The sequence below is a fragment of the Colletes gigas genome, unplaced genomic scaffold (assembly GCF_013123115.1).
Source record: "Colletes gigas isolate AHSC1104 unplaced genomic scaffold, ASM1312311v1 Colletes_gigas_Sc00028, whole genome shotgun sequence".
Classification (NCBI taxonomy): domain Eukaryota; kingdom Metazoa; phylum Arthropoda; class Insecta; order Hymenoptera; family Colletidae; genus Colletes; species Colletes gigas.
The window spans coordinates 1,702,162-1,725,140 of record NW_025106657.1 but is presented as its reverse complement, the minus strand read 5'-3'; the positions used below and the strand labels follow the sequence as shown (position 1 = coordinate 1,725,140).

General features: G+C 33.4%; 1 protein-coding gene across 5 annotated transcripts in view; it reads right to left on the bottom strand.

The window, feature by feature from the left end:
- LOC122401814 (period circadian protein) overlaps positions 1-22,979 on the bottom strand; it is a 63,483-nt gene that overhangs the window by 16,157 nt on the left and 24,347 nt on the right. For 3 of the 5 annotated variants that reach the window (XM_043404181.1, XM_043404182.1, XM_043404184.1), the window contains exons 3-8: positions 15,817-16,001; positions 10,246-10,376; positions 7,432-7,630; positions 4,506-4,730; positions 1,292-1,476; positions 785-1,069 (exon numbers count right to left, since the gene is read on the bottom strand). In XM_043404181.1, the coding sequence (XP_043260116.1) occupies positions 785-1,069; positions 1,292-1,476; positions 4,506-4,730; positions 7,432-7,630; positions 10,246-10,376; positions 15,817-16,001 (1,210 nt within the window). The remainder of the gene's footprint in view (positions 1-784; positions 1,070-1,291; positions 1,477-4,505; positions 4,731-7,431; positions 7,631-10,245; positions 10,377-15,816; positions 16,002-22,979) is intronic. The other 2 variants (XM_043404183.1, XM_043404185.1) reach the window with 1 other exon arrangement.

The window sequence follows — 22,979 nt, the reverse complement described above, 5'->3', positions numbered from 1 at the left end:
ATGATTGTAATTGACCCCTACAACCGAAAATAATTTTTTTTGAACGATTTGAAATTTTTCAATTTCGCCGAAAAAGTCCATCTTTCTGAATTTGTTTTTCGAAAGTGCGTAGGATTTCGGGGGTATGTCTATTCACCAAAAATGATTATCATTGAAGCCCGCAACCGAAAATAATTTTTTCAGAACCATTTGAAATACATGAAATTTCAGGGGAACCATTCATTCATGGTCAGACATTGTATTTTCGGTATAGAATTTTTTTCTCGAAAGTGCGTAGCAATTTGGGGGTATATGTATTTACGAAAAATGATTGTAATTGAGCCCCACAACTAAAAATAATTTTTTTTAGGACGATTTGAAATTTTTTAATTTCGCCTGTCGATTTTTCTTTAAAATTCGTTTTCGATTTTTAGTAATTTTAACACCCTACATAATAGTTGTCTAATACTTTTTTTGTAGGTGTCTATGAGCTCTACTTCAGAAATAAATTTCAGTAAAATACATTCACTATTGTAGGAGTCGACTACTTCTTCCTCGAACCTCTGAAGCTATATGAAGCGCCAGAACTCATATACGAGGTGGCTATGCATTAGTGTAGTGGCCACGAAAGTCCATAAAGTGTAAGGTCTACTCGTATACCTCGTCTGTGCTAGTACTATGACGATAGATCAAACTGTGTCTATTATAGGGCCATCGTACTATGTTTTACCTTAGAAACACGATCTAGACAAAATCTCGCAAACTATACCGCTGGTTCAAGATGGATCATCGATGGAAAACATACCTCGCTGAGAAGTGTACGTATCTCTCCTTGTATGATCTTGGCCTCTTTGAGCACCTCTTCGCTGATGTTGTCCAGCTGGCCGACCTCCGTGGCACGTGGTACACGGAAGATATCGGGATTCGCCGGACCTTTCAGTACCCTGTGTTGACCTACGACAAACTCTAGTTTTTTCGTCCATGGATTGATAAAGGACGACCACTCGGTTTCGAGGACGACGTAGCCACCGTTCTGCACTCCGAACCTGTAGGGTTTCGATTTGAAGGAGACACCTTCGAGCTTGATCACCTGTTTAACAATATAAATATGAGTAATCGGAGGAATAAGGATTCACACGTCGTTCGACGTTCGGTTGTCGGGACTCGCTTGCTCGCACTTTTTCTGCGGATTACATTCTCATTCATTTTTTTTTTTTTTTTTGCTCTACCATTCTCACGTATCATATTTTTTTTTCTCAAGCGTATACTCGATCGAAACCTAAAGTGTTTCTTTTTCTGGGCGCATGCTCACAGTCTCATAGATGTCTTTGATGAAGGGCAGATCCTCGGGATGGTAGAAGTCAAACAGCGATCGACCGACCATATCCTGAGGTAGATAGCCAAAGTATTGGACTACGTCGGGATCAACATGGGATAAGTGGCACGTCGCTGTGTGGCGGGTCGTGAATATCGAAGATATTATTGTTTCTTCTGGCGCTGCGGATAACGATAATAACAAAGTCGAGTTCATTCTCTCTCTTGCTAGGAGTTTCCTACACAATGAAATTTTTTTTTATTTTTAATGATACGCATTAGCAGCCCGCCGGCGAAGGTGGGTCAATTCTGACCCGCATACTGTCTGCCATCGAACAATTTATACATTGTTTATAGTATCAGAATTGAGTTGAAAACTCAGACTCGCTCTTTATCGATTCTTATCGGTCTCTTGACGTTTTCATTGACTTCGTTTGTCACACAGTAACAGATAAGAAAGTGTTTTAGTGGTCTCTTTAGACTCTAAATTGTAAGACTACAATGAGCTCAGTCATTCTTAATTGAAAAATCGAGCAAAGAACTTCGAGAAAAAATCAAAAAACTACTATGTCTTTTTCTGAAAAGCGTTTTCGGTGTTATGTGTGCATTGTTCAAAAGATAACGAACAATTTGTAAACCTTGTAAAGTCAACCTATCGACTACTTTATGCACAAATCGTGGAAATATATAACAAATAGTTGTATATGTGTGGAATATTTTTTATAAATAAATGCTTCTAATTCGAGGGTAAATCGTAAATTCATACTGCATAAATATATGGATTTTATTATAAGTGTGGATAGAAGTGACCCAGCTCCGTCGTCCGACCATCTGCCATTCGATTGTTACTAGCGACAGCTTGATCCGCAGAAAAGCCTGCGCAACTTTCGCATAATACGAGACAATTTTGCGAAACGCAGGACGAAGACATTGCATAAACATCTCGAGCATTTTGGCATTTTCTACGAGAACCTTTCGAACAGGTTTCTCTCAAGATTTGTACAAGCTGTAAAATCAAAGATACATACAAAGAAATGATGAAAAAATTATACGTTACGATCACCACGGAGATCTACCAAAAATTGTCAATAACTAACTATTTCAAAGTAAAATTCTTTTGATGATTGCATAGCATTGCACTAATTATAAATAACCATATGACGCAACTCGATCGTTCTCTTGAAAGATTATATTACAGTTTTATTAATTTATACATTTCTCACATTTTAAAGAAAAAACTGAATCGTTAAGATTAAATCTGTAATGGTCTTCGTATTTACAAATGTGAATTAGTCATCACTGAGCTGGTTTTGTTTATATTGCAAAGTCAGCTTGACTTGAGATTCTAAATAGTGTAATTGTTATCGTCTTAGTCTATTACTGGTATTTGAACTAACAGTTTATCATGGTTCGACGACGATATAAAAGCATGTAAGAAATAATGGAAGACCAATTTTTAGATTTGACGTTTGTAAATACAAAACTATTAGACTCGACATTAATGATCCAGTTGTTTCTTTAAAATCCAGAAAATGTAAATTTATAAATTATTCAAATTTTAATATAACTTTTTCCTTATAATTAGTACAATACGATGCAATCATAACGTAGTTTAATCTTGAAAAAATCGGTCAAGAACAATTTTGCGGGCAGAAGTTTTAGTAGATCACCGATTCAGAGGTGTAAACTCATACTGTGGTGATCGTGATAATTTTAGGACACCCTGTACAGTAGTGGACAAAAATTTGCAACGACAACACATATTATAGGTATTAAATAGCCAACAATTAATAGTTGATTTTCCAGTCATATATACACTAAAATTTTATCTGTTACCGATTTAACAATTCTCAGAACATAAACAGTACGTGGCATAAAGATAACAAAATATTCAATGCTCTGTTTGCTGAGGACTTTAATGTAAGACTATATTTACAGTATGTTTCACAAGAGCGTTGGCTTAAATATCTAAGAAAGTAACAAGTATTTTTGAAAAATTCAAAAATAAGTTTAAAGTACACATATACTTCCTTTAATCTAGAGTAAATGTATACTTTAAACGTATTTTTTAATTTTTCAAAAATACTTATTGCTTTCTTAGATATCAAGCCAATGCTCTTGTGAAACATACTGTAAATTAGCACAAGTAATAAAAATGTTTTAAAAAGCTAATATTTTGCGGAATAACGTATTTTAATTAATTGTAGCATTAATTTTGCACAGTATTCTGTTAAAATGTTGCTTCACTGTGTTTCATTCTCAATGCAAAACTCGGCGAAGATAAAATATCATACCTCTTATCAACTGTTTCAGATTTTCGAATAATATTTGCTAATTCAATATTTTTTTCTTCTTACATGGTGGTACAACAATGTCTCTATATTCTGGTCCGCTACTGTAAGTGATAATATCGAGGCAAGGATACAATAAAGCAATAAGTGAATTTCGGTCTGTCGTCGACAGGAAGATAACATAAACAAGCTTTAAAGCGAATTAACAATCACTGTGCGACTTAAATTTATTTTAGTTTACAATTCCAATGCAACGTTACAAAAATTGGGATTGGCATTTAATATTATTCATCAATATAAAGACACATGACTAGAAAGAGAAAGAAAAATGTTTGGCAGGATTGTTAGTAGTACTGTTTGTAGGATTAGTCAGCTATTTCTCTTCCTCTTTTTATTAAAACACAAAATAAGCAATGTTAACGATAAAATATCGCTACGTGTTTAACAAGCAAAGCATAGTAAGCTGTTATCTATTCGTGAAAAATGACGAATGAATTGTTATGTTGTTTCTTTTTTTTGTTTCTCGTTTAAATGAATAATCGAAACAGTGGTCTCCAAACTGAACGAAAACGATACACTGGCCAGATGATAAGAAAACGAATAAATGAAAAAACGACAAAGATGAGGAACTATCAACATCGTTGCGATTTTCGTGTGAACGTTTCTAATTTATTAAAAATTACCTTCTGTTTAAGGCACGTCGCCATGGAAACCACCGAGTCATTTAGTATCGCTGAGAAGACAGGACCAACAAAATGACTCGATCGTAGTTTCTTAGTGAAAATTGTTTGTTCCCCGATCGTTTACATTTTATCTGTATTCAGCTTATCGCGGGCTTGAAAATTTACCGATCAATTTCAAAGAGAATTTATCGAGTCTTTTTGTCAGTCAGATCTCCTCAAAGATCTTCGATCGTACTACCTTTATATGCAGAATGAACAGGTTGTGCTGTGACCACCAGGAAGATTGCTTTATGTTGTTGATCGGTCACGCGATCTCGGAAATCTCTGAACGACAGGGTCAAGTGGAACGGAAGGTACAAATTCGACCTTGCTTCTTTGTGCTGACAGATCGAGTGATGGTGAACGGCGGATCTAATATATTTCCGCAATCCGCAAAATAAACTTGCTCTTCTGCCATTAATACCTGAAAAAGAGATTGTTCCTCGATAATTTTACGACTAACCGTATGACAATATTGCGTTATCATGCATACACGTGACACGAAATAATATATTGAATATATTAAATGCATAGTTATTATAGACCACTTCTACAGTCTAGCGAAATAATTTTCTGTCGATCACGAACACTCAAACATCGTATATGGTACTATGGTATTCTGCAACGCGTGGTACAACAGACACGGATCGTTAGTCTATGTTCAACAATAAATCGTAAACATAAAATAAATTTTGGGAAAATTACCTTAACACGTAAATTACATACAGATTTCCATTCAATGAGGAAAATTGTCATGGAAAATTTAATTAATCGAGAACAGATACGAAGCACAGATGCTTACGATAATAGGAGAATTATTAGGGAAATACTACGTAATACATCAACAACATATTTTTAAAATCTTTTATTTATACTTTTTTTTATGTATTACAGAGTCAGTTTCTTTTTGATTTGATTACTCATTCCAAAAATTTTAATGGGAGATTCTAGACGCCAAAATAAGACGAAAATCAAGGATACTAATTTGTTAATTGAGGTTTCGTTAAAAAGTTATTGAAAAATTAAATTAAAAAATTTCAAAACATTCACGAAAAAATTATTTTCAGTTGCGAGTGTCAATTACAATCATTTTTGGTGAATAGACATACCCCCGAAATCCCACGCACTTTCGAGAAAAAAATTCCTTACCGAAAATATAATGTCTGACCATGAATGAATGATTCCCCTGAAATTTCATGTATTTCAAGTGAGTCTAAAAAAATTGTTTTTAGTTGCAAGGGTTAATTACAATCATTTTTGGTGAATACACACACCTCCGAAATCTTACGTATTTTCGAGAAAAAAATTCTTTACTGAAAATATAGTGTGTAGCCAGAAATGTTTTTATAACTTTTTAACGAAGACTCAATCAACAAATTAGTATCCTTGATTTTCGTCTCATTTTGGCCTCTAGAATCTTCCATTAAAATTTTTCCCAAGGGTGGCCGAACACCCTGTATATTCATTCAAACCAAAAAGAAACTGATTCTGTAATACGTTTCTATGTCATCGGATTTGGAAATTTCGAAAACTCGGATTTACAAATAAATAAAACATATAGACGACCAAGGTGAGATCTTAAGAGGACTGCAGACAGAAAAGTAATATTTTTTCTTAGATATCGCTAAAGTTAACCACCTGTATACTTACTATAGTAACGACTACGAGCTCGATACTTACGCCCCCTGGATTGGAGCAACTCGATACCGACAACTCTTGCGTCGCATGACTCGATACAGACAATCCTGGACCAATGGAATATAATACAGACGAGCCCGAACTCATACAATTTAATATAAATAACCCTGGTCTCGTAAGACCTGGTATCGACCACATCGGACACGTGAGACCCGTACTCACGATACCGGGTCTCACGTGATACAATGTCACCGATACCGAATTCTGAGACCCAATACAAACGATCCCGAACTCGTGAAAGTCAGTACCAACAACATCAAGAGCAATGCCCCCGCAACACAGATATCGCAGGACTTGTATGAGCCGATGCAAACGACCCCAAACACGTGGGGAAACGATCAAATGAAAAATACCAGGCCCATGGAATTTGACCTAAACTTACCTAAAGTCTTCATGGTTCAACAAACTAACGAGAGAAGTCAGAATCAGACACGAGGCTTATTGATTTTAATAAAACTTGGCAGGGTGATAGACTTATAACTACAATGAATGTAACCATAATTACAGCCGTAGATGGTTATCCAATTTTGAGAAATTTGTTAACAGTAGAATAATCTGAGTTGAAAATAGAGCGATAAATCGTAAATGTAGAATAATTTGGGAACGCGTGAACTAAAGTACGACTTGAATATCGGTGCAAGTAGAACAAGCAAAGCATGAACAGACGTACCAGACAGATATTCGAATGTTCAATTCAATTAGCTCAAAAAACGAAACACTCTACGAACAAATTTTATCGAACATTTTATAAATACGTTTCTCAAAACTGGTTGGTCACATAGTATAATTTTGTACCAAATTTTGTTAAAATTAAAGACCAGCATGGCTACCTAAAACCATCGTGACGTCATATCATCGATCTTTGAGTTCAATAGCGAGTTTTTCGATTTCGGGGTTCTTGTGTAAATAAAGACTCTTGCTAATTTTACAGTCGTCTGTACCAAGTCGTTGTCAGGAGTAATTTCTAACGATACCCTTGAAAATCGTCGGTATCGAGTTTCGTGGGCGTTTGTGCTGAGTGTCATATTGCTGGAGTTACCTGAATCAGATCGTGTGCGTCTTGTGTCGTCAGTATTAGGACCCACGAAACCGAAATTAACGGTATCAAGTTGCACGTGGCCAGTGTTGTTTACATCGTATCGTACAAGTCCAGGATCATCTGTGTCGCGTCCTACAAGATCATGACCGTCTATATCGATTCATACGAGTCTTGTGTGGTCGGTAGCGATTCCTACGTGTTCAGGCACGTCTGTGCTGTGTCCCACGGGTTGCGCTAGTTATGCGAGCCTCCTTTTCCATGAACACATCTTTCGTTCGTTTTAAGCGCTTCGATTATCTCTCGCGTCTTTCACGTTGTGTCAAAGCGAACGCTAACAGTCTCATCGCGTGCTATGTCTATTGTTGGAAAGGAGGACTTTAAATCATACCTTTCGGCCTGTCTTCTTGGGGCGATGCTACTCCGCGGGTGATCTGATCAGCCAAGGTAGCCTTATCTTTAGGATGCACGTAGTCGATGAAGGAACGGCCAATCCACGCGTCCTTTGGGTATCCTAGAGCTGTGCATATCGAGGAGGTCGTGTATAACACGAGGCCGTCGTGCATCGAAATCACTGCGCAAAATCCCTCCTATAGGATACAATATCAATATCAAGTTTAGTTTTCGATAGATTCGCAAGCAATAGTAATCCGTGAAATTATTCAGATCGAATTTAAATCTCGTCAATGTACAGCGAAGATAACTGTGTTGATAACAGCTTCTTTATAGCGTCAAGGTTTGCAAAAAATAAACGTAATAGAAACATTACATCTTTGTATGTAACAAGAAATATTGGCTGATGCAGTGTTAACCCTTAAATGGACTCTCAATCTCAACTGAATTATTTTACTTAGTAAATGAAATTAGTAAATGAAGATCAACTTTACTTTAGAGCATTTAAAAAATAATGAACTAATTGGGGATTACATAAATTTTCAAATAATTACATTGACATATATTAAACAATTATTAGTTTAAACTTCAGAAGGGCCGCAGAGACCCCAGCAATCCACTTAAGGGTTAAAGTTACACTCAGTGTTTCGAATGTAAATATTTATTTATACAATGCCTTATGTCCGTAATAAATTTTGAAACGGAAAAGTACAAAAGTGCTAAAAGATAAAAAATGAAATCAATATTTCTTGCTAATGTTACTGCAAAGGAGTAAAGTTTGTAATACTTTAAACACTCCTTTAAAATAAATTGAATTTAATCGAATGTTGGAAGAATCCAAATTGAATGTTAGAAAAATCCATAAAAAGCATCAAATGTATACAGCTTCCGAGTGGGAATAAGTTATGTGACCAAAACATTGAACACACTGCATAAAGTCTACAAAGTTGGATGAAAGCACAAAGACTTTATAGACATTCTTAAAACGTACAGTGTAAACTTCTTGACCTGCATAGTGGACCAGTAAGTTATAAAATTGCACAATTTTATTGCTAGAAGTATGGTATAAAATTGTATCAGTGAATATTTCTTGTTATAGGCAAAAGAAAAAATCTTGACAACTTTAAAACATTGCTTTTGACACCTTTGTATGTTCCCTGTTATGTTTATTTTCGTGAACCTTAACGCTGATAGCAACAAAAAATGAATTATAAGAAATTGGTTATTGGTACAGTTATGCTCTTTACTGTAGATCGTCACGAAGCTCGTAGAAACAACTCGTCCCTACTTTATTCTATTATACGTGTATTTTGCTGACTTTTACCAAGACTATCACGCAAAGCATCATCTTCGTTCGATGAATGTCATAAGCATAGCAAACTACATAGTTCGTAGATTTTGAGCTTCCTGTAGAGGATTATGATAGAGTTTCGTTTTACAAAATTATTGGTTTTGAGATACTTCGTAATTATAACAATTCTGAACGAAATGTAATTTAGTTCCATTAATTTTTTTTTTAAAACGTACTCAATAATTTACTCAATAATTTATAATATAACTACAAAATTCTGTTTATCATACTTTTTACAAGATTTTTAATCGTACTTTCTTCGATGGTATTCTAAGTTTCGTTGAATGTAATTTTCAGTTCTTTCGCGATTTGAAATTAATGATTATTAATACAAATCTATCAAACTAATTTTCCCATAAATTTTTCATTGGATTCTAGTTTCAAGTCTCAATTTAAAATAATGTGCTACAAATGGTTTGGTAATAATAATTTGGTAATATTTATAAATTATATTCGATAAACTTTCTTTCTTCATACGCAACATTGCTATAATCTGCAAACAAGAGTACTACCATATTTTGTATCCTCGTTCAGAAAGTCATATTACAAATAAAATAAATGTATGTATCTATGAATCGTTTATTACGAGAATGGTGTAAGTTCATTTATCTTTCCTTCGATATACGAGATTTGCAATTCTATTCACTGAGGAATATTGATAAACACTAATTGACTAGTTGTATATTTGACATTTGACGATCATTGATAAATAATTTTATTTTTTTTTTCTTATTTTTCTTTTTAAATTGAGATTTTTCATTCAGTATTATATCATATAAACTATATTCCATTATCATAAACAAATTTTTGACAAGTGTCGTGAATTAATGAAATGAATATTGTTATGAAATAACTATTAATTTTGAAAGTGGCATAGATTACTCAGAATACACACTTTTGTGCATTCATGAAATTTAAATGATCTTAGATAAATTTCTCATTAGCAAAACATTTATTTTAGTATCAGATTTGAATCACGATGGAAAGAGAGCGTTTAAATATCTTGAAACTAGAAATATAAATATAAAAAGCGACACAATTATTGATTCTCAAAGCGTAGATTTATGCCAAAGTTCTCTTTAGGGCTCTTTGAACGTTGCTTGCAAAAGCTCCAATTTAAAAGAGAAAATCGGCTTCCATCATTTTCGTAACTAACGGCTCGTATAAACATGACACGTAATAAGGCTATAATTGTAAATAGGCAGCGTGATGTTTCTCCGAGCATGGTCATATCCAGAACCACCCTGAAATGGGGAGTTCCTCGATCGATCACAGCCGAGAGAGTAGCGAGTGACATACATAATTGCACTAAAAGAGAAAGAATCGCGTCCTGTTGGACGAGTGCTTCGAGCAATTGAATAGTCTGTCAATGAGCGAGTACGCTCGATTGAAAACAAATCGTAAGGAAAGGGGTTAAAGTAATTTCTTCCTCCCCCCGGTTGCTTTGTAACGAATACTAACATTGGCTTGAGAGATGGAATCGTCCAGACAATTCGGACGGGTAGTAAGTCCTGTTTTCACATCTGTGATGGTATCGCCGTTGTGCTCGCTCGGATCCGTTGCGTCCACCAATTCTACAATGGCTATTTCTTCTTGTACAAAATCAATAGAAATTCTTTCGTTAAATTGCGTTCTTTGCGGATGGTTCCATGCACGCTCATTTTCAGGGAAGAAAGCAAAAGTTTCGCAAAGATTCTTATTTTCAAGGATGGAACTATATTAAATCGACGAAACGTTTCTTTAACTTGCAACAGATTAGTTGATTGATACCAATGGCTACAAATATCCATTAAAATTTTATTATACACATGTTATTATGTAGCAAGACGAGAACGAACTTCAAACAAATTTTCTAAAAAAAAACTGGGATGCATCTAAATTAAAGATATTATTTTCACTCTTCTTGCGAAATTTAATCGTTAAAATTAAATACAGAATTATGTTTGGGGCACTATATTTGAATAAGAGCAAATACTGAAATTTTGTATAAAATAATTTAGTGCATAGTGTTAAAATAATTAAGGTTTGATATAAAAATAAATATATGTATACTCTACTATCCGAATATTTTTGTTATTTATTTGCATTCAATATTGAAATAAAAAAGTAAAGGTAAGGAGAGTTAAAAACTGAAAATATTATTGTCTACAGTCTGCTCTATGAATTATAATCTTATATTAATCTAATATATGCTCTAAAAAATTATAATAATAATCAGTTTTTTCTTTATCTTCTCTAATAAAGTTTTACGAAATTATTAAAAATGCAGTGCATTCGTATCTGTTAATTTTTAGTTGGGACTAGAGCATAAGTAACATTATATTTTTTTTATTGAAATACTGCTGCTATAAAGTCTGATCCTGTTGCATATTTTTCCAATCTGCCGCAAACATCCTATCCTGAACAAATTGAATGCCCCAAACAGACGGATTGAAGCAAATTTTTATTGAAATAATAAACAACAAACGAAAATAAAATTTCAGTTCTAAATGGCAATTGAATTTTGTATGTAAAAAATGTTTATTTGCATAATGTCATTAATCGTTGTCTGCAAAAGAAATTATTTCTTTACGTTTCTAATTCTCCTATAATTTATAATCATAATGAATTATTATATGGTTTTCTTATATTTAGTATCTAGTATTCTTTCTCAGGCGTAAATAATAATTAATTTAAACTGTAAAGTAATAAATAATTTAATTAAATAAAAATTCAGTGTAACAATGTTAATTTGTAACGAAATCGTCTCATAATCTGATTCTTCGCTCGTATATCTTGAATTTTGTACAGCTGAAGTGATTTCAGACGTCAGAGTATTTTTATTCGGTGCTTAAAACTTTACACTCAGCTTTTTTACACCACACGAAGTGAAAAAGCATTACTGAATGAGCAGGAACGCAGGAAGAGATAAGAGGCGTCCAAGGAACGCGTAAAACACAAAGTGCTGCATGAGTGGTAATGAATTATCGGAGGCTACAAGGTGGGAATGTTACCTTAGTCCAACAGGACGACAAGTGCTGCGAGGATAATAAAATACTAGATAAAAGAACGATGTAAAAATAGAAATTGAGCCTCGAGATTCGTGGGTGTGTCGTTGAATAATGCTAAGGCGATCTTTGTCGTGGCTTCATTCATCAATAAATCTACGCTAGTAGCACAAAATATTGTATACACATTCATATAATATTAAAAATTGATTCAATCTTTTTTTAATATTCAAATATACATACAATATTTATTTTATATTAAGTAACAAATATTTTTTTTTAAATATGCAGGAAATATCTATTTCATGTTACGAGAAAAATATGTTTTTCTGAATATTAAATGAATCTTTATTCCATATTAGAAATAGAATATTTATCCCTAATATACAGATAATATTTATTTCATATCATGGAAAATATATGTTTTCTCATTATAAAATGAATCTTTATGTAATATTTGAAGTAGAATATTTATTTTTAAATATTTAGGAAATATTTTATGTTTATCATGAATGAATATTTGTTCCAGAATATGATGCGAAGTAAAATGTTTACTTTTAATTTACATTAATTCGTGTATGTCGCTTAATCGACATGTATTTATATTATAAGAACATTAATGCAACAAAGTTGTGTATGAAAAATAATCGTGTAGCTCTTACGTCTTACGTAATATGATTGAACTGTAAGATTAAACATTCTTTTAATTATTATTAATTTTTTCTATGTGTTAATAAAATAAATGAATTAACAAATAATCAAAATATTATTTTGTTAATTGGATAAAATTTATTGTAGTATTATAAAATAAATTTAAATTATTAGAAAATGGTGAACTTGGATCTTGAAAAGAAAATATATTCGCAATTGTAGTACAATTAACAAATATATTGTATGTGTTTCGATGCTTACCTACGATGGAAGTACTTGAGGAAATATATATCTGTATGTCGTTAACATACTAATAATAATATGCGTCATTAAACAAAAGTAGTTTGATTTTTAACTAAACAATTTTTTTAACAGAAGTTTATCTCTTCTAATAATTATATGATTTGATACGAGATATGTATATATATATATATTTTATTTTTATTTTATATATTTGAGCCTCTATAAGTCTAAAAAGTAATAAATGTAACAACGTAGGTTCGCATGGCTCAGCGAGGAAGCACATCACACAGTTAACGGTAGGTCCCGAGTTCAAATCCCGCCCCAGCAGTATAAAAATTTCTGAATGTAACAAGGTTTTTTCGAAGACAAAGTACAATATTTCCTGAAGCAGTGTACAGAAAGTAGTTGATATATATATAGAGATTAATTTTTGTATAACTTTTTCTTAAATTTAAAGATTTTATTGAATGTTATTTAAATATCTATTTTCTATTCTCCGATTATTTAGCTTATATGTTCTAAACATTCAATTTATATTTCTTGAACATGTATACAATATTACATCTAATGTTTATCTAATATGAAAAAGTGTGGCTCAAAAAATATTTTTCCAATATTCGAAAAAAATATATATCCAATATTTTTGTGCTACTAGGGTATGTTGCCGCTGCGTTAACTGTTCATTGCGTTACCATTGTACAGAAGAGATATTTTTGCAAAACGTGCTTCTGATCTTATCGTGACCTCGTTGACTCGTATCCTAACGTGCGTATGGATAACAAACGTGCAACAAACTAGCAGCCGAGCATCGTTATTACGCAACGGAATCTATTCTCGTTCTGGAACGTGTCCTGTTAGAGGACCAGACGTAAGGGCTCGTAACAGGGCGAATCGGGTCCCGACTCGTAACGATCGACGAAAAAAGCCTGTGCGAGAATCGATTCGTTCGAGATGGATTAATAAAAATTATGTAAATAATTACGTAAATCGGAGGCGCTTCTCGACGTTATATAAAGCCCCCGGCTCGATTCGAGCGCTGTATCTGAACTAACCGAGTGCTCGATCCTACCCTTTTATTCGTGGAATAGTATCGCACAATTATACATATAAAACGAAGCGAAAGAGAGTCGATGTTTAAAATATTTCGGGTTTGTCGGGTCGCGTGGCAACTGTCGTCCTCGAACGAAACGTCTTTGCGCAACGGAGATTAATATCGGTATTTTTAGATGATGCTTCGATATTATACCGGTGAATATTCTATAGGAAAGAAGCAGGAATCGTGAATGAAATTTAAAAAGATACGAAGAACATGATTTTAGAATTAGTATTATTAACTTCGGAACCTCAGAGCTAACTTTTGTCGGATCCAACATCAATTACCTAATTTTCTATATTAGATTGTGTTATGTAAATGAAAAAGAACAGTAAGATGGTACATGTGGCCCGATTTCGTGAGCGGTGAACCCGACACAGTCTAATTCTGGAGTCCACATTTTTAAATGTAGAAATAATAAGAAAAATACTATTTAAAAGAATTCTCTCTTTTAATTTATTATTTTTATTTTAATTTCTTGCCAATATTAGTTTCCTACATTGACTTTTGTAACATATTTATTTTTCTTTAAAATATGTCATTTCCAAGTACTTTAGCGTCGATTATAAATTTTTATTAAAACTCTCATACCTAACCCAAAACCTAAACAAAATTGAATCGATTGCGATTTATAAAAAGAAAAAATTATATTTGAATTGAAAGTCAACCTTCTGTAACAGATTCAAATAATTTTGTAATAAATTTAAGAACTCTTTATCGTTATATCGATTTATTTAAATTTTTGAAATAAGAAATTCCTATACTTTTTTAAGATTGCTATAAATTGCTATAAACTTTTTATAACATTTTACACAATTTAGCGGGTTTTTACACTACCAGCACTTGACAAGCTGTATATCTTAGGCGCGCCAAGTACAGTGCTCCGCTGATTAGAAATCTCCTGAGACAAGCGAACCTGCATTAAAATCAGAGGATTTCTTGTCAGCGAAGCACATTACCGCGTTGAAATATTACATAACGTCGATTATGTACACTACGCGCTGGATAATTGTCTGTAATCTTGGTTAACATTGCTGACAATTAGTTGCAAATTGTACTTCTAGCGTGCAAGTACATCGTCGTGCAAGCAGTGCCGAATACATAGTTGCTAAAAAAGCGCATTTAAACTGGCTTCCATGATATTTCAAGATCTAACAGACCGATTTACTTCAAACTTGGAGAGAATATTCAGCAGACACGACTTTATCGCTGAAAGTAGAGATTTTTAAAAGTATTGAGTTTTACTATTTTTTTTTACATATGTTAAAGACAAATGAAAGGTTAAGAAATAGATATTCGAATCTCGAAGTGCAATCATTATTTATTTATTGAGATTTCGACTTTTCCCTAGTTTCTGCTATAACTATGCTCTTCTTAATAAAGATACTTCAACCCCCTCTGTTTCAGATTAGCGGAGCACCTTTTTCAGAAGAGTCATTAAACAAGAAATTATAACTCCCGCAATGTTTAATATTTTATTATGAAAAAAAATACTGTACATGCTTATAAGATGAATAAATATATCTGCAAAATCTCAATACAAAACAGCCTACCTATCATTAAAAAAAATCACAAAAATGACAGTTTAGACAGCAATCCTTAGGATTCGATCGAAGTTTTGGTGGACTAAGGTAACCATGAAGTTCAGGTGGGTCATACGAAGGCTTCGATTATGAAGTGAACGAAATCTAACTGATGGAACGAACGCACGAAACTAAATTGTTACGCAAAAACATTGATCGTCTTCTCATTTCGCATTAAAAGAACATTGCGTTATTAATTTCATCTTTAATCTACTGAGAATAATAAATAACAAAGAAAGTAACATAGTAACGAAAATAAACAATTTTGCGGTTCGAATGAATCTTGAAATCGCGATCGAAAGGATTGGATTCGTCGAACTCGCCAGAATCAGTAGTACGAACAAATAATTGGTCGGACGGTGAAAATTTGCTTGTTCTCGTACGTACACGAGACTAAATTACTTTGACGATTAATAAATTTGAACAATATAGTGAACGTGCGCTTCTTCCCGCCTGTTTCTAGATCGCAACCAACCTGGTTTCTTTTCGAGTATAGGCTTCGATGGAACGACGACGTTGTAGGACACAACTTCCGGCGGCGCGCCAACGCTTTTCAAGGCAATATTCGCCTCGGTGTTAACAGCCAAAATCGTTTTCGACTTCTTCTTCTTGTGCTCTTTGTCCTTTCTTTTGCTGATTGGCTGCGGTAGGGCTTCATTGCTACGTTCGTATAAACATTACATGTACACATGAAAATAAATCATGCTTTACAGCTTTAGAATTCGTCGAAGAGTATTACCTTGGGTTAGTTATGTTTAAGAGGAAAAAAGAGAGAGGGCTTTCATTTCACAAATAAAGCAATCACGATCCACGAAATTGATTAACGCATTGACTGTTGTGGTGAAATTAGAAATACTACGAAATAGCAAGTACTCCATTAAACTATTGAATATTTCCATTTGTTACTCTATAATTTAAGAACTGATATAGCAGTCGACGTGTTAAATTCTATTTTGTTGTTCGTTTGTGGCAATTTTTAATAAAACTTCGATTATCGATGGACTTATAGTGGAGCGAGTTTAATGCTTTCAGCAAAGTTTCAATTTGCACTTTGAATGGCCAGATTTATTCTTACTATTTATTATTATAAACCTCGAGTAGAATAGCAATAATACGACACGGGAAACGTTGATATTTGTTATATAGAATACTGTTGTCAAGACCGATATCAACCATAAACGTTCTAAAATTAAACATGATTTTAGCTGAGTCAACGAACGAGGAACTTGCTGGACACTCATACAAACATGAGTTTTAAGTTGGCTCGTTGCATAAAGGCCACTACTATTAAATAATCAGAGCTTCATTAGAGTAATTAATACACTTTTCCGTTTTTCGATTCATTTTACTTATATGTGTAATATATCATTCTAAAGATTTCGAAATTCTCTTTGGTGTTCTACGTTACTTATATGCTGTCTTAAAAGAAAGCAGCATGGAAAAGTTGAATATTATAACACTTTTACGTCGTTGAAAGAGTTGAATGAAAGACGAAGGGATTATATCTATAGCGTAAAGAAAGAAAAAAAATAATAAGTAAAGAAGATGCAATATATATGTAATAATTTTCGAGAAAAAGCTAAGAAACAAACGAACCAACTTAATACAAGGAAGCGGTACTGCCGGTCGGCGTAGGAGTAAATTGCACCCAGACTTCGTGAGATAACTTTCTCCAGGAAAAGCATCGACGATAAACACGCCGTACATAACAAACGTTTCAGAATGTAGAATTGTGACTGCATTCGTTACGTAAGGTGAAAGTGCATTTGAAAGTGCATTTCTCTAACGATCATTCTAAGCTTCCTAGTACATAAGATCGATCGCTTAACGCGAGCATTTCCGGCTTCAAGATAAAGGTCCCTAAATGGCAAACTTACATCACACGTATTATATAAAAGCTTATTCATAGAAGTTCATAATGTATCTAATTTTTAGACTAAAATAGAAAATAATTTTCTTACTACGCGTGTTTTGAATTAACGATTCATTTCGATTGATACAAATTGATAGAATTTTATTATTGTTAGCAATTCATTCGCGGTAAACATAATTATCCGAGCTAAATTTATCCGAAAATCTGTATCGAACAGCGTGTTTTTGAGCGTCTAAGAGGATTCAATCATTTTCATTTGTATCCAAATAGGGAAATGAAACCCTTTATCTATTTTTAGAATACGTGGAGCTTGTGTTATATAAATAAGACAGCATAGTTATGTAGAACATGTTATATTTAAACGTTTTAGACTAAATTTATCGGTTCTTTTCACGAAGGAAATTATAATTTGTAAATCTAAATTAGAAATAAATATATAGTGAAGCGAATATGAATTCTGTGAAAGCTTAGTCATTGTTATCTGTGGTGTTCGTGTGGTGGATAAAATTATAAAAAATCTTGTGTATATAATATGGTTACAATCTTAATGTTACATTTCCAAAAATGTTAAAACTTCCAGAAAAGAATATTCGAAATCGAATAGAAGTTAGTAAACGATAAACCGTTCGTAGGTAGGGGCAATTTATATTATAGATCTTGCAACTCCAACGATCCATATTCTTTGTACAGATTAATCTAAATTCCACTGGAATATGACTTTGAATCACGTACCAAGTTTAAGTAACTTCACGGTCTGTGAGTAAATCTGTATACTAATGATATTTGATGTATTATTAAATTATAAAATACATTTATTATTAAGTTATAAAGTACATAAAACAATTTCTCAAACTTAGTACTTGACTTAAAATCACAATCCTGTAGGATTAGTGTTAAAAAAAAATTGATCAACCTAAGAAATGTAATTTTAAGACTGTAATATTATTATGCACACAAGAATTTTTATATAACACCATTTTAATTAATTATGACAATTTCGCTTACTTTGACACGTATATATGTCTTTCTAATTTGAGGCTAAAAATCATAACTCCCTTCTTGGAGGAGACGTAACAACCTTGGTTGAAAACATTTAAATGCAACGTGTTTGACATAACTGTCTATGAGTGTACGCAGTACCTATTATGAACACGGTTCTCTGCCTATTGTTTCAAAACCAATAGGAAGTTGTGTGTAGCTAATTCAATCATATCCTCTGGTACGTATTACCCAACTCTTCTTATCTACACCGTAGCCAAAACGGGCTCTTATAGAGGTTAGCTGAAATAATTCTAAATATATCAACGCGTTTAAGTTAATATTAGAAACCTCTAATTGTGTCATACGAATAATTTCGACCATCATCGACTCGAACTATAACAAAATTTCCATAACCAGTACTTCGTCACGTTTTCTTGCAGAATCTTACAGACTGTGCCAAAATCATGCGACAGCGGTGATCGTCGATTGGGATCACAGCACTTTTTTTATTCTCAGTACTTTTCTATTGAGCTTTACCATTGAAATTACTCGAAAAACGAAAGGAACGTTTTTCAAATGCATCGCAAGGCAAAGTCACGTAAAAAATATTACAAAAACATTCGTATCTTCCGATTCTAGCATTTATGAGACAAGTGATAAGTCGAAAATATCTTTCTACAATTATTAAGTATTATAATTTATTATTATTATTATAATTATTGTATTCAAATTGATCTGTGTTAAAAATTTTCTTTAGGGAGCAATTTGGAATTGTAAAACGTCCTTCTTAAAAATTGCAACCTCCATTTTGGAGAACATTGATTTAGATCGTAGGCAAATAAAATTCCTAACTAGATTTTAATCCTTCATGTATTAAATAATAATTGGAATTTTAATGGAATAAAAACTTGGGCATACGATTATATTTTTATTCCATATCTACTGTTGGAATTTCATTCATCTTTGATTTTGATGTGTACAAGTGCAAAAATTTTATTTTATTTTCTTGGCAACATCAGAAATAGACTCCGTTGTAATTTATGGCTTTAGTTTATCGTCACGCTGCACGAAGATTGGTTTATATCTGATTTAGACACGGAAAAATGCGTAGAACGACTGTTTTTCTGTTTCGACAACGAACATTGGAAAAATCATAAGTGGACCGATTTATCGTTGTAATTTACAGATTGGACGTGGATTTATTATTACAACGCGACTGGCCATCCGAATTATGCAACAATACGTGGGGATATCTCATGCCACGTAGGCCGACGCCAATGGCGACATTGCTAGGCACGTGGCAAGGCACATGCACCAATGTTTACAGCCGCGGTTGCCCGACAGTTGTGTGCGCTTTCTCGTAACTGAGTGCAATCGTTCCGTGTACGTAGATGCGTGACGCGATGCTAAAAATCCACGTACGTGCGAGTGTGTGCGTCATGCGGTGTCACCTTAACAAACGTGGTAATCATGGAACGGCTGCATTACTCGCGCACGTACCTACGTACCGCGGAAATAAAAAGCCGCGACGATAAAATAAACGAACGGTGCCATTATGCGGGGACATACCGAGAGACGGACGCTTAATCCCTCGAGGCATTGAATGAACACCAGAACTACTCGACAATTATAGTGTATTTAGTTCTACGAAAGAAATTAAAACGATAGATACGCGAAGAAAAGCTTAAAGACAAAAATTCTGCCGTGTATTAATTTCAGAATTTTTATTCGAGATTATAAATGAGTCATTTTTACTGCTTTGGTAGTTCTAGTGTTAATATATTCGAGGTGAGGCGCGAATTTGTCCTCACGAAACAAATGTATCGAGGTTAATCAGTATTTAACCGATAGGAAACTGCAGTTGCATTAATTTAAAAATAAATTGATTTTCGATAAAGAAATTGAGGTCGCTATTTTTAAATGAAACTAGGTATTTTTGGTTTCGTAGTATTGTGACGAATTCGAAGACCTGCTACACTATGACCTTCGGAATAATTGTCATAGACCGATTGCCACAATATTTAAAATTATTTGGCGATACGTGACACCAAGGCCTCGCATTTAGATGTAAATAATGCTCATTTATTCAACTTCAGAACTTAACACACAATAGAAAAGGAAAACATTATACAAAATGTGTGGGAATGTACAAAGAAATTCTCTAATTGAACCTGTACATAAGACTTTATTACGAAGAATAGAACATTGTATCGTAGAAGGTGGAATGCAGTTCGAACATTTAATTACTAATTACATGCAACCTTTCAACATGCGTGTTTTCAGTTTGGTTTTGTATAAATTTTTACTTTATTTTGTGTGCTAAGTTCTGAAGTTGAATAAATAAGCATTCATAAGGTTTAGGTTCATTTGTTTACGTCTAAATGCGAGGCCTTGGTATTATGTATTGTGGCAATCGATTTATGGCAATTTTTCTTTCAATCTGAAGGCCATAGTCTAGCAGGTCACTGAATTCGTCTAGACGTCTCCTACGATACTATGAAGTTAAAAATACTTCATTCCATTTAAATATATAACAGTGATCTTAATTCTTTATTGAAAATCAATTTGTTTTTAAATTTAAGCAGCTGCAATTTCTTATCAATTAAATACTGATTAACTTCGATAGGAAATATTTTGTTGTCAGACCATCGAAAAGGGCTGAAAAATCGTACCTCACCCTGTATATAGGGTGCTCGGCCAGCCCTGGGAAAAATTTTAATGGGGAATTCTAGAGGCCAAAATAAGACAAAAATCAAGAATACCAATTTTGATGGAGTCTTCGTTAAAAAGTTATTAACGTTTAAAGTTCCGCCCGTACTGAATTTTTTTCTCGAAAATGTGCAGGATTTCGGGGGTATGTCTATTCACCAAAAATGATTGTGATTGACCTCCATAACAGAAAATAGTTTTTCCAGAACGATTTGAGATTTTTTAATTTATGTCGAAACATTTTACACATTCTCGAATTTTTTTCTAGGAAGTAGGTAGGATTTCAGGGGTTATGTCTATTGACGAAAAATGATTGTAATTGGCCCTTAAAGCCAAAAATATTTTTTTCAGAACGATTTGGAAGACATAAAATTTGAGGGGAATCATTCATTCATGGTCAGACATTATATTTTCGGTAAGGAATTTTTTTCTCGAAAGTGTGTAGGATTTCGGGGGCATGTCTATTCACTAAAAATGTTTGTAATTGCCCCCTGAAGCCATAAATATTTTTTTTAGAACGATTTGAAATTGTTTTTTTCGCCGAAAAATTTAGGCACCCCTGTCGATTTTTCTTAAAAATTCGTTTCTCATTTTTAATCAATTTGTTTTCCACTCTACGGAAATGTTGTCTAAGACTTTTTTGTAGGTATCCATGAGCTCTATTTCGGAAAAAAGTTTCATTGAAATATATTCACTATTGTAGGAGTTATGGCTGTTTGAATATTGGACCATTTTTATGGGGTTTTTCTCATTTTACGGGGTGAAGGAACAACTTTTCGAATATTTTTAGAATTTCTACCTAATCTTCACCAAAATACGCGTTGTTTGCCGTTTGAAACATTAAAATACTCCAATCCGTTCAGAAGTTATGGTATTTTAAACATTTGCATGAAATTTCGAGGAAGCCATTCATTATATTTTCGATTAGGAATTGTTTTCTCGAAATTGCGTAGGATTTCGGGGGTATATCTATTGACCAAAAATAATTGTAATCAACCCCCACAATTAAAAATAATTTTTTCAGAACGATTTGAAATTTTTTAATTTCGCCAAAAAAGTCCACCTTCCTGAATTTTTTTCTCGAAAGTGCGTTTGATTTGGGGCGTATGACTATTGACCAAAAATGATTGTAATCAACCTCCGCAATTAAAAATAATTTTTTCAGAACGATTTGAAACACATGAAATTTGAAGGGAATCATTCATTCATAGTCAGACATTATAGATAAGGAATTTTTTTCTCGAAAGTGCATAAGATTTCGAGAGTATGTCTATTCACCAAAAATGATTATTATCGACCGCTGCAACTAAAAATAATTTTTTCAGAATGATTTGAAATTTTTCAATTTAATTTTTCAATAACTTTTTAACGAATCCTCAATCAACAAATTGATATTCTTGATTTTCGTCTTATTTTAGCCTCTAGAATCTCCCATTAAAATTTTTCCCAGGGGTGGCCGAACACCCTGTATACAGGGTGGTCTGTGCAACTTGTGAACCACTATAGCTCCCAAAGTATGCGTTGCCCAAAAAAATTTTATACAAAAAAGTTGCATGGTTTGAAGGTGTACACTATATAGTGCATTTGTATTTTTTATAAATGAAGGTGTCTCGGAAATTCAAAGGTCAACTTTGTTTTTCTAAATGAAATACTGTACTTTTTATACCAAAATATGGAAGAATATCAAGTTTCGAGTAAAAAAGTGTTGATCTTTATTAACCTTAAATCTAATAAATAATGAGTAATTTTACTTTATTTTTTGACAATTTTCTTCACGTAATATCAAATTGGAGACTCAGCCTTATCACAGATTTCTGCAGAACAATGAAAATTCAAGCCAAACGAGATCTGCTGAAGCAAAAATTCAAAAAGTGCTTAAAACCGTAATATATTGTGGCGGCCAAGGCACCACATACGCCTTAGCCGTTCGAAGCCGCTACAATGTATGGTTGCACACGAGACGATGGTTGCACACGAGACGATGGTTGCACACGAGACGACCAGAGCCGCGTGAGCCGAAAAGCCGTTGTCGTCGTCTCTGACCGTCTTTTGTTTTTGAAGGCCTCTTGGTACGG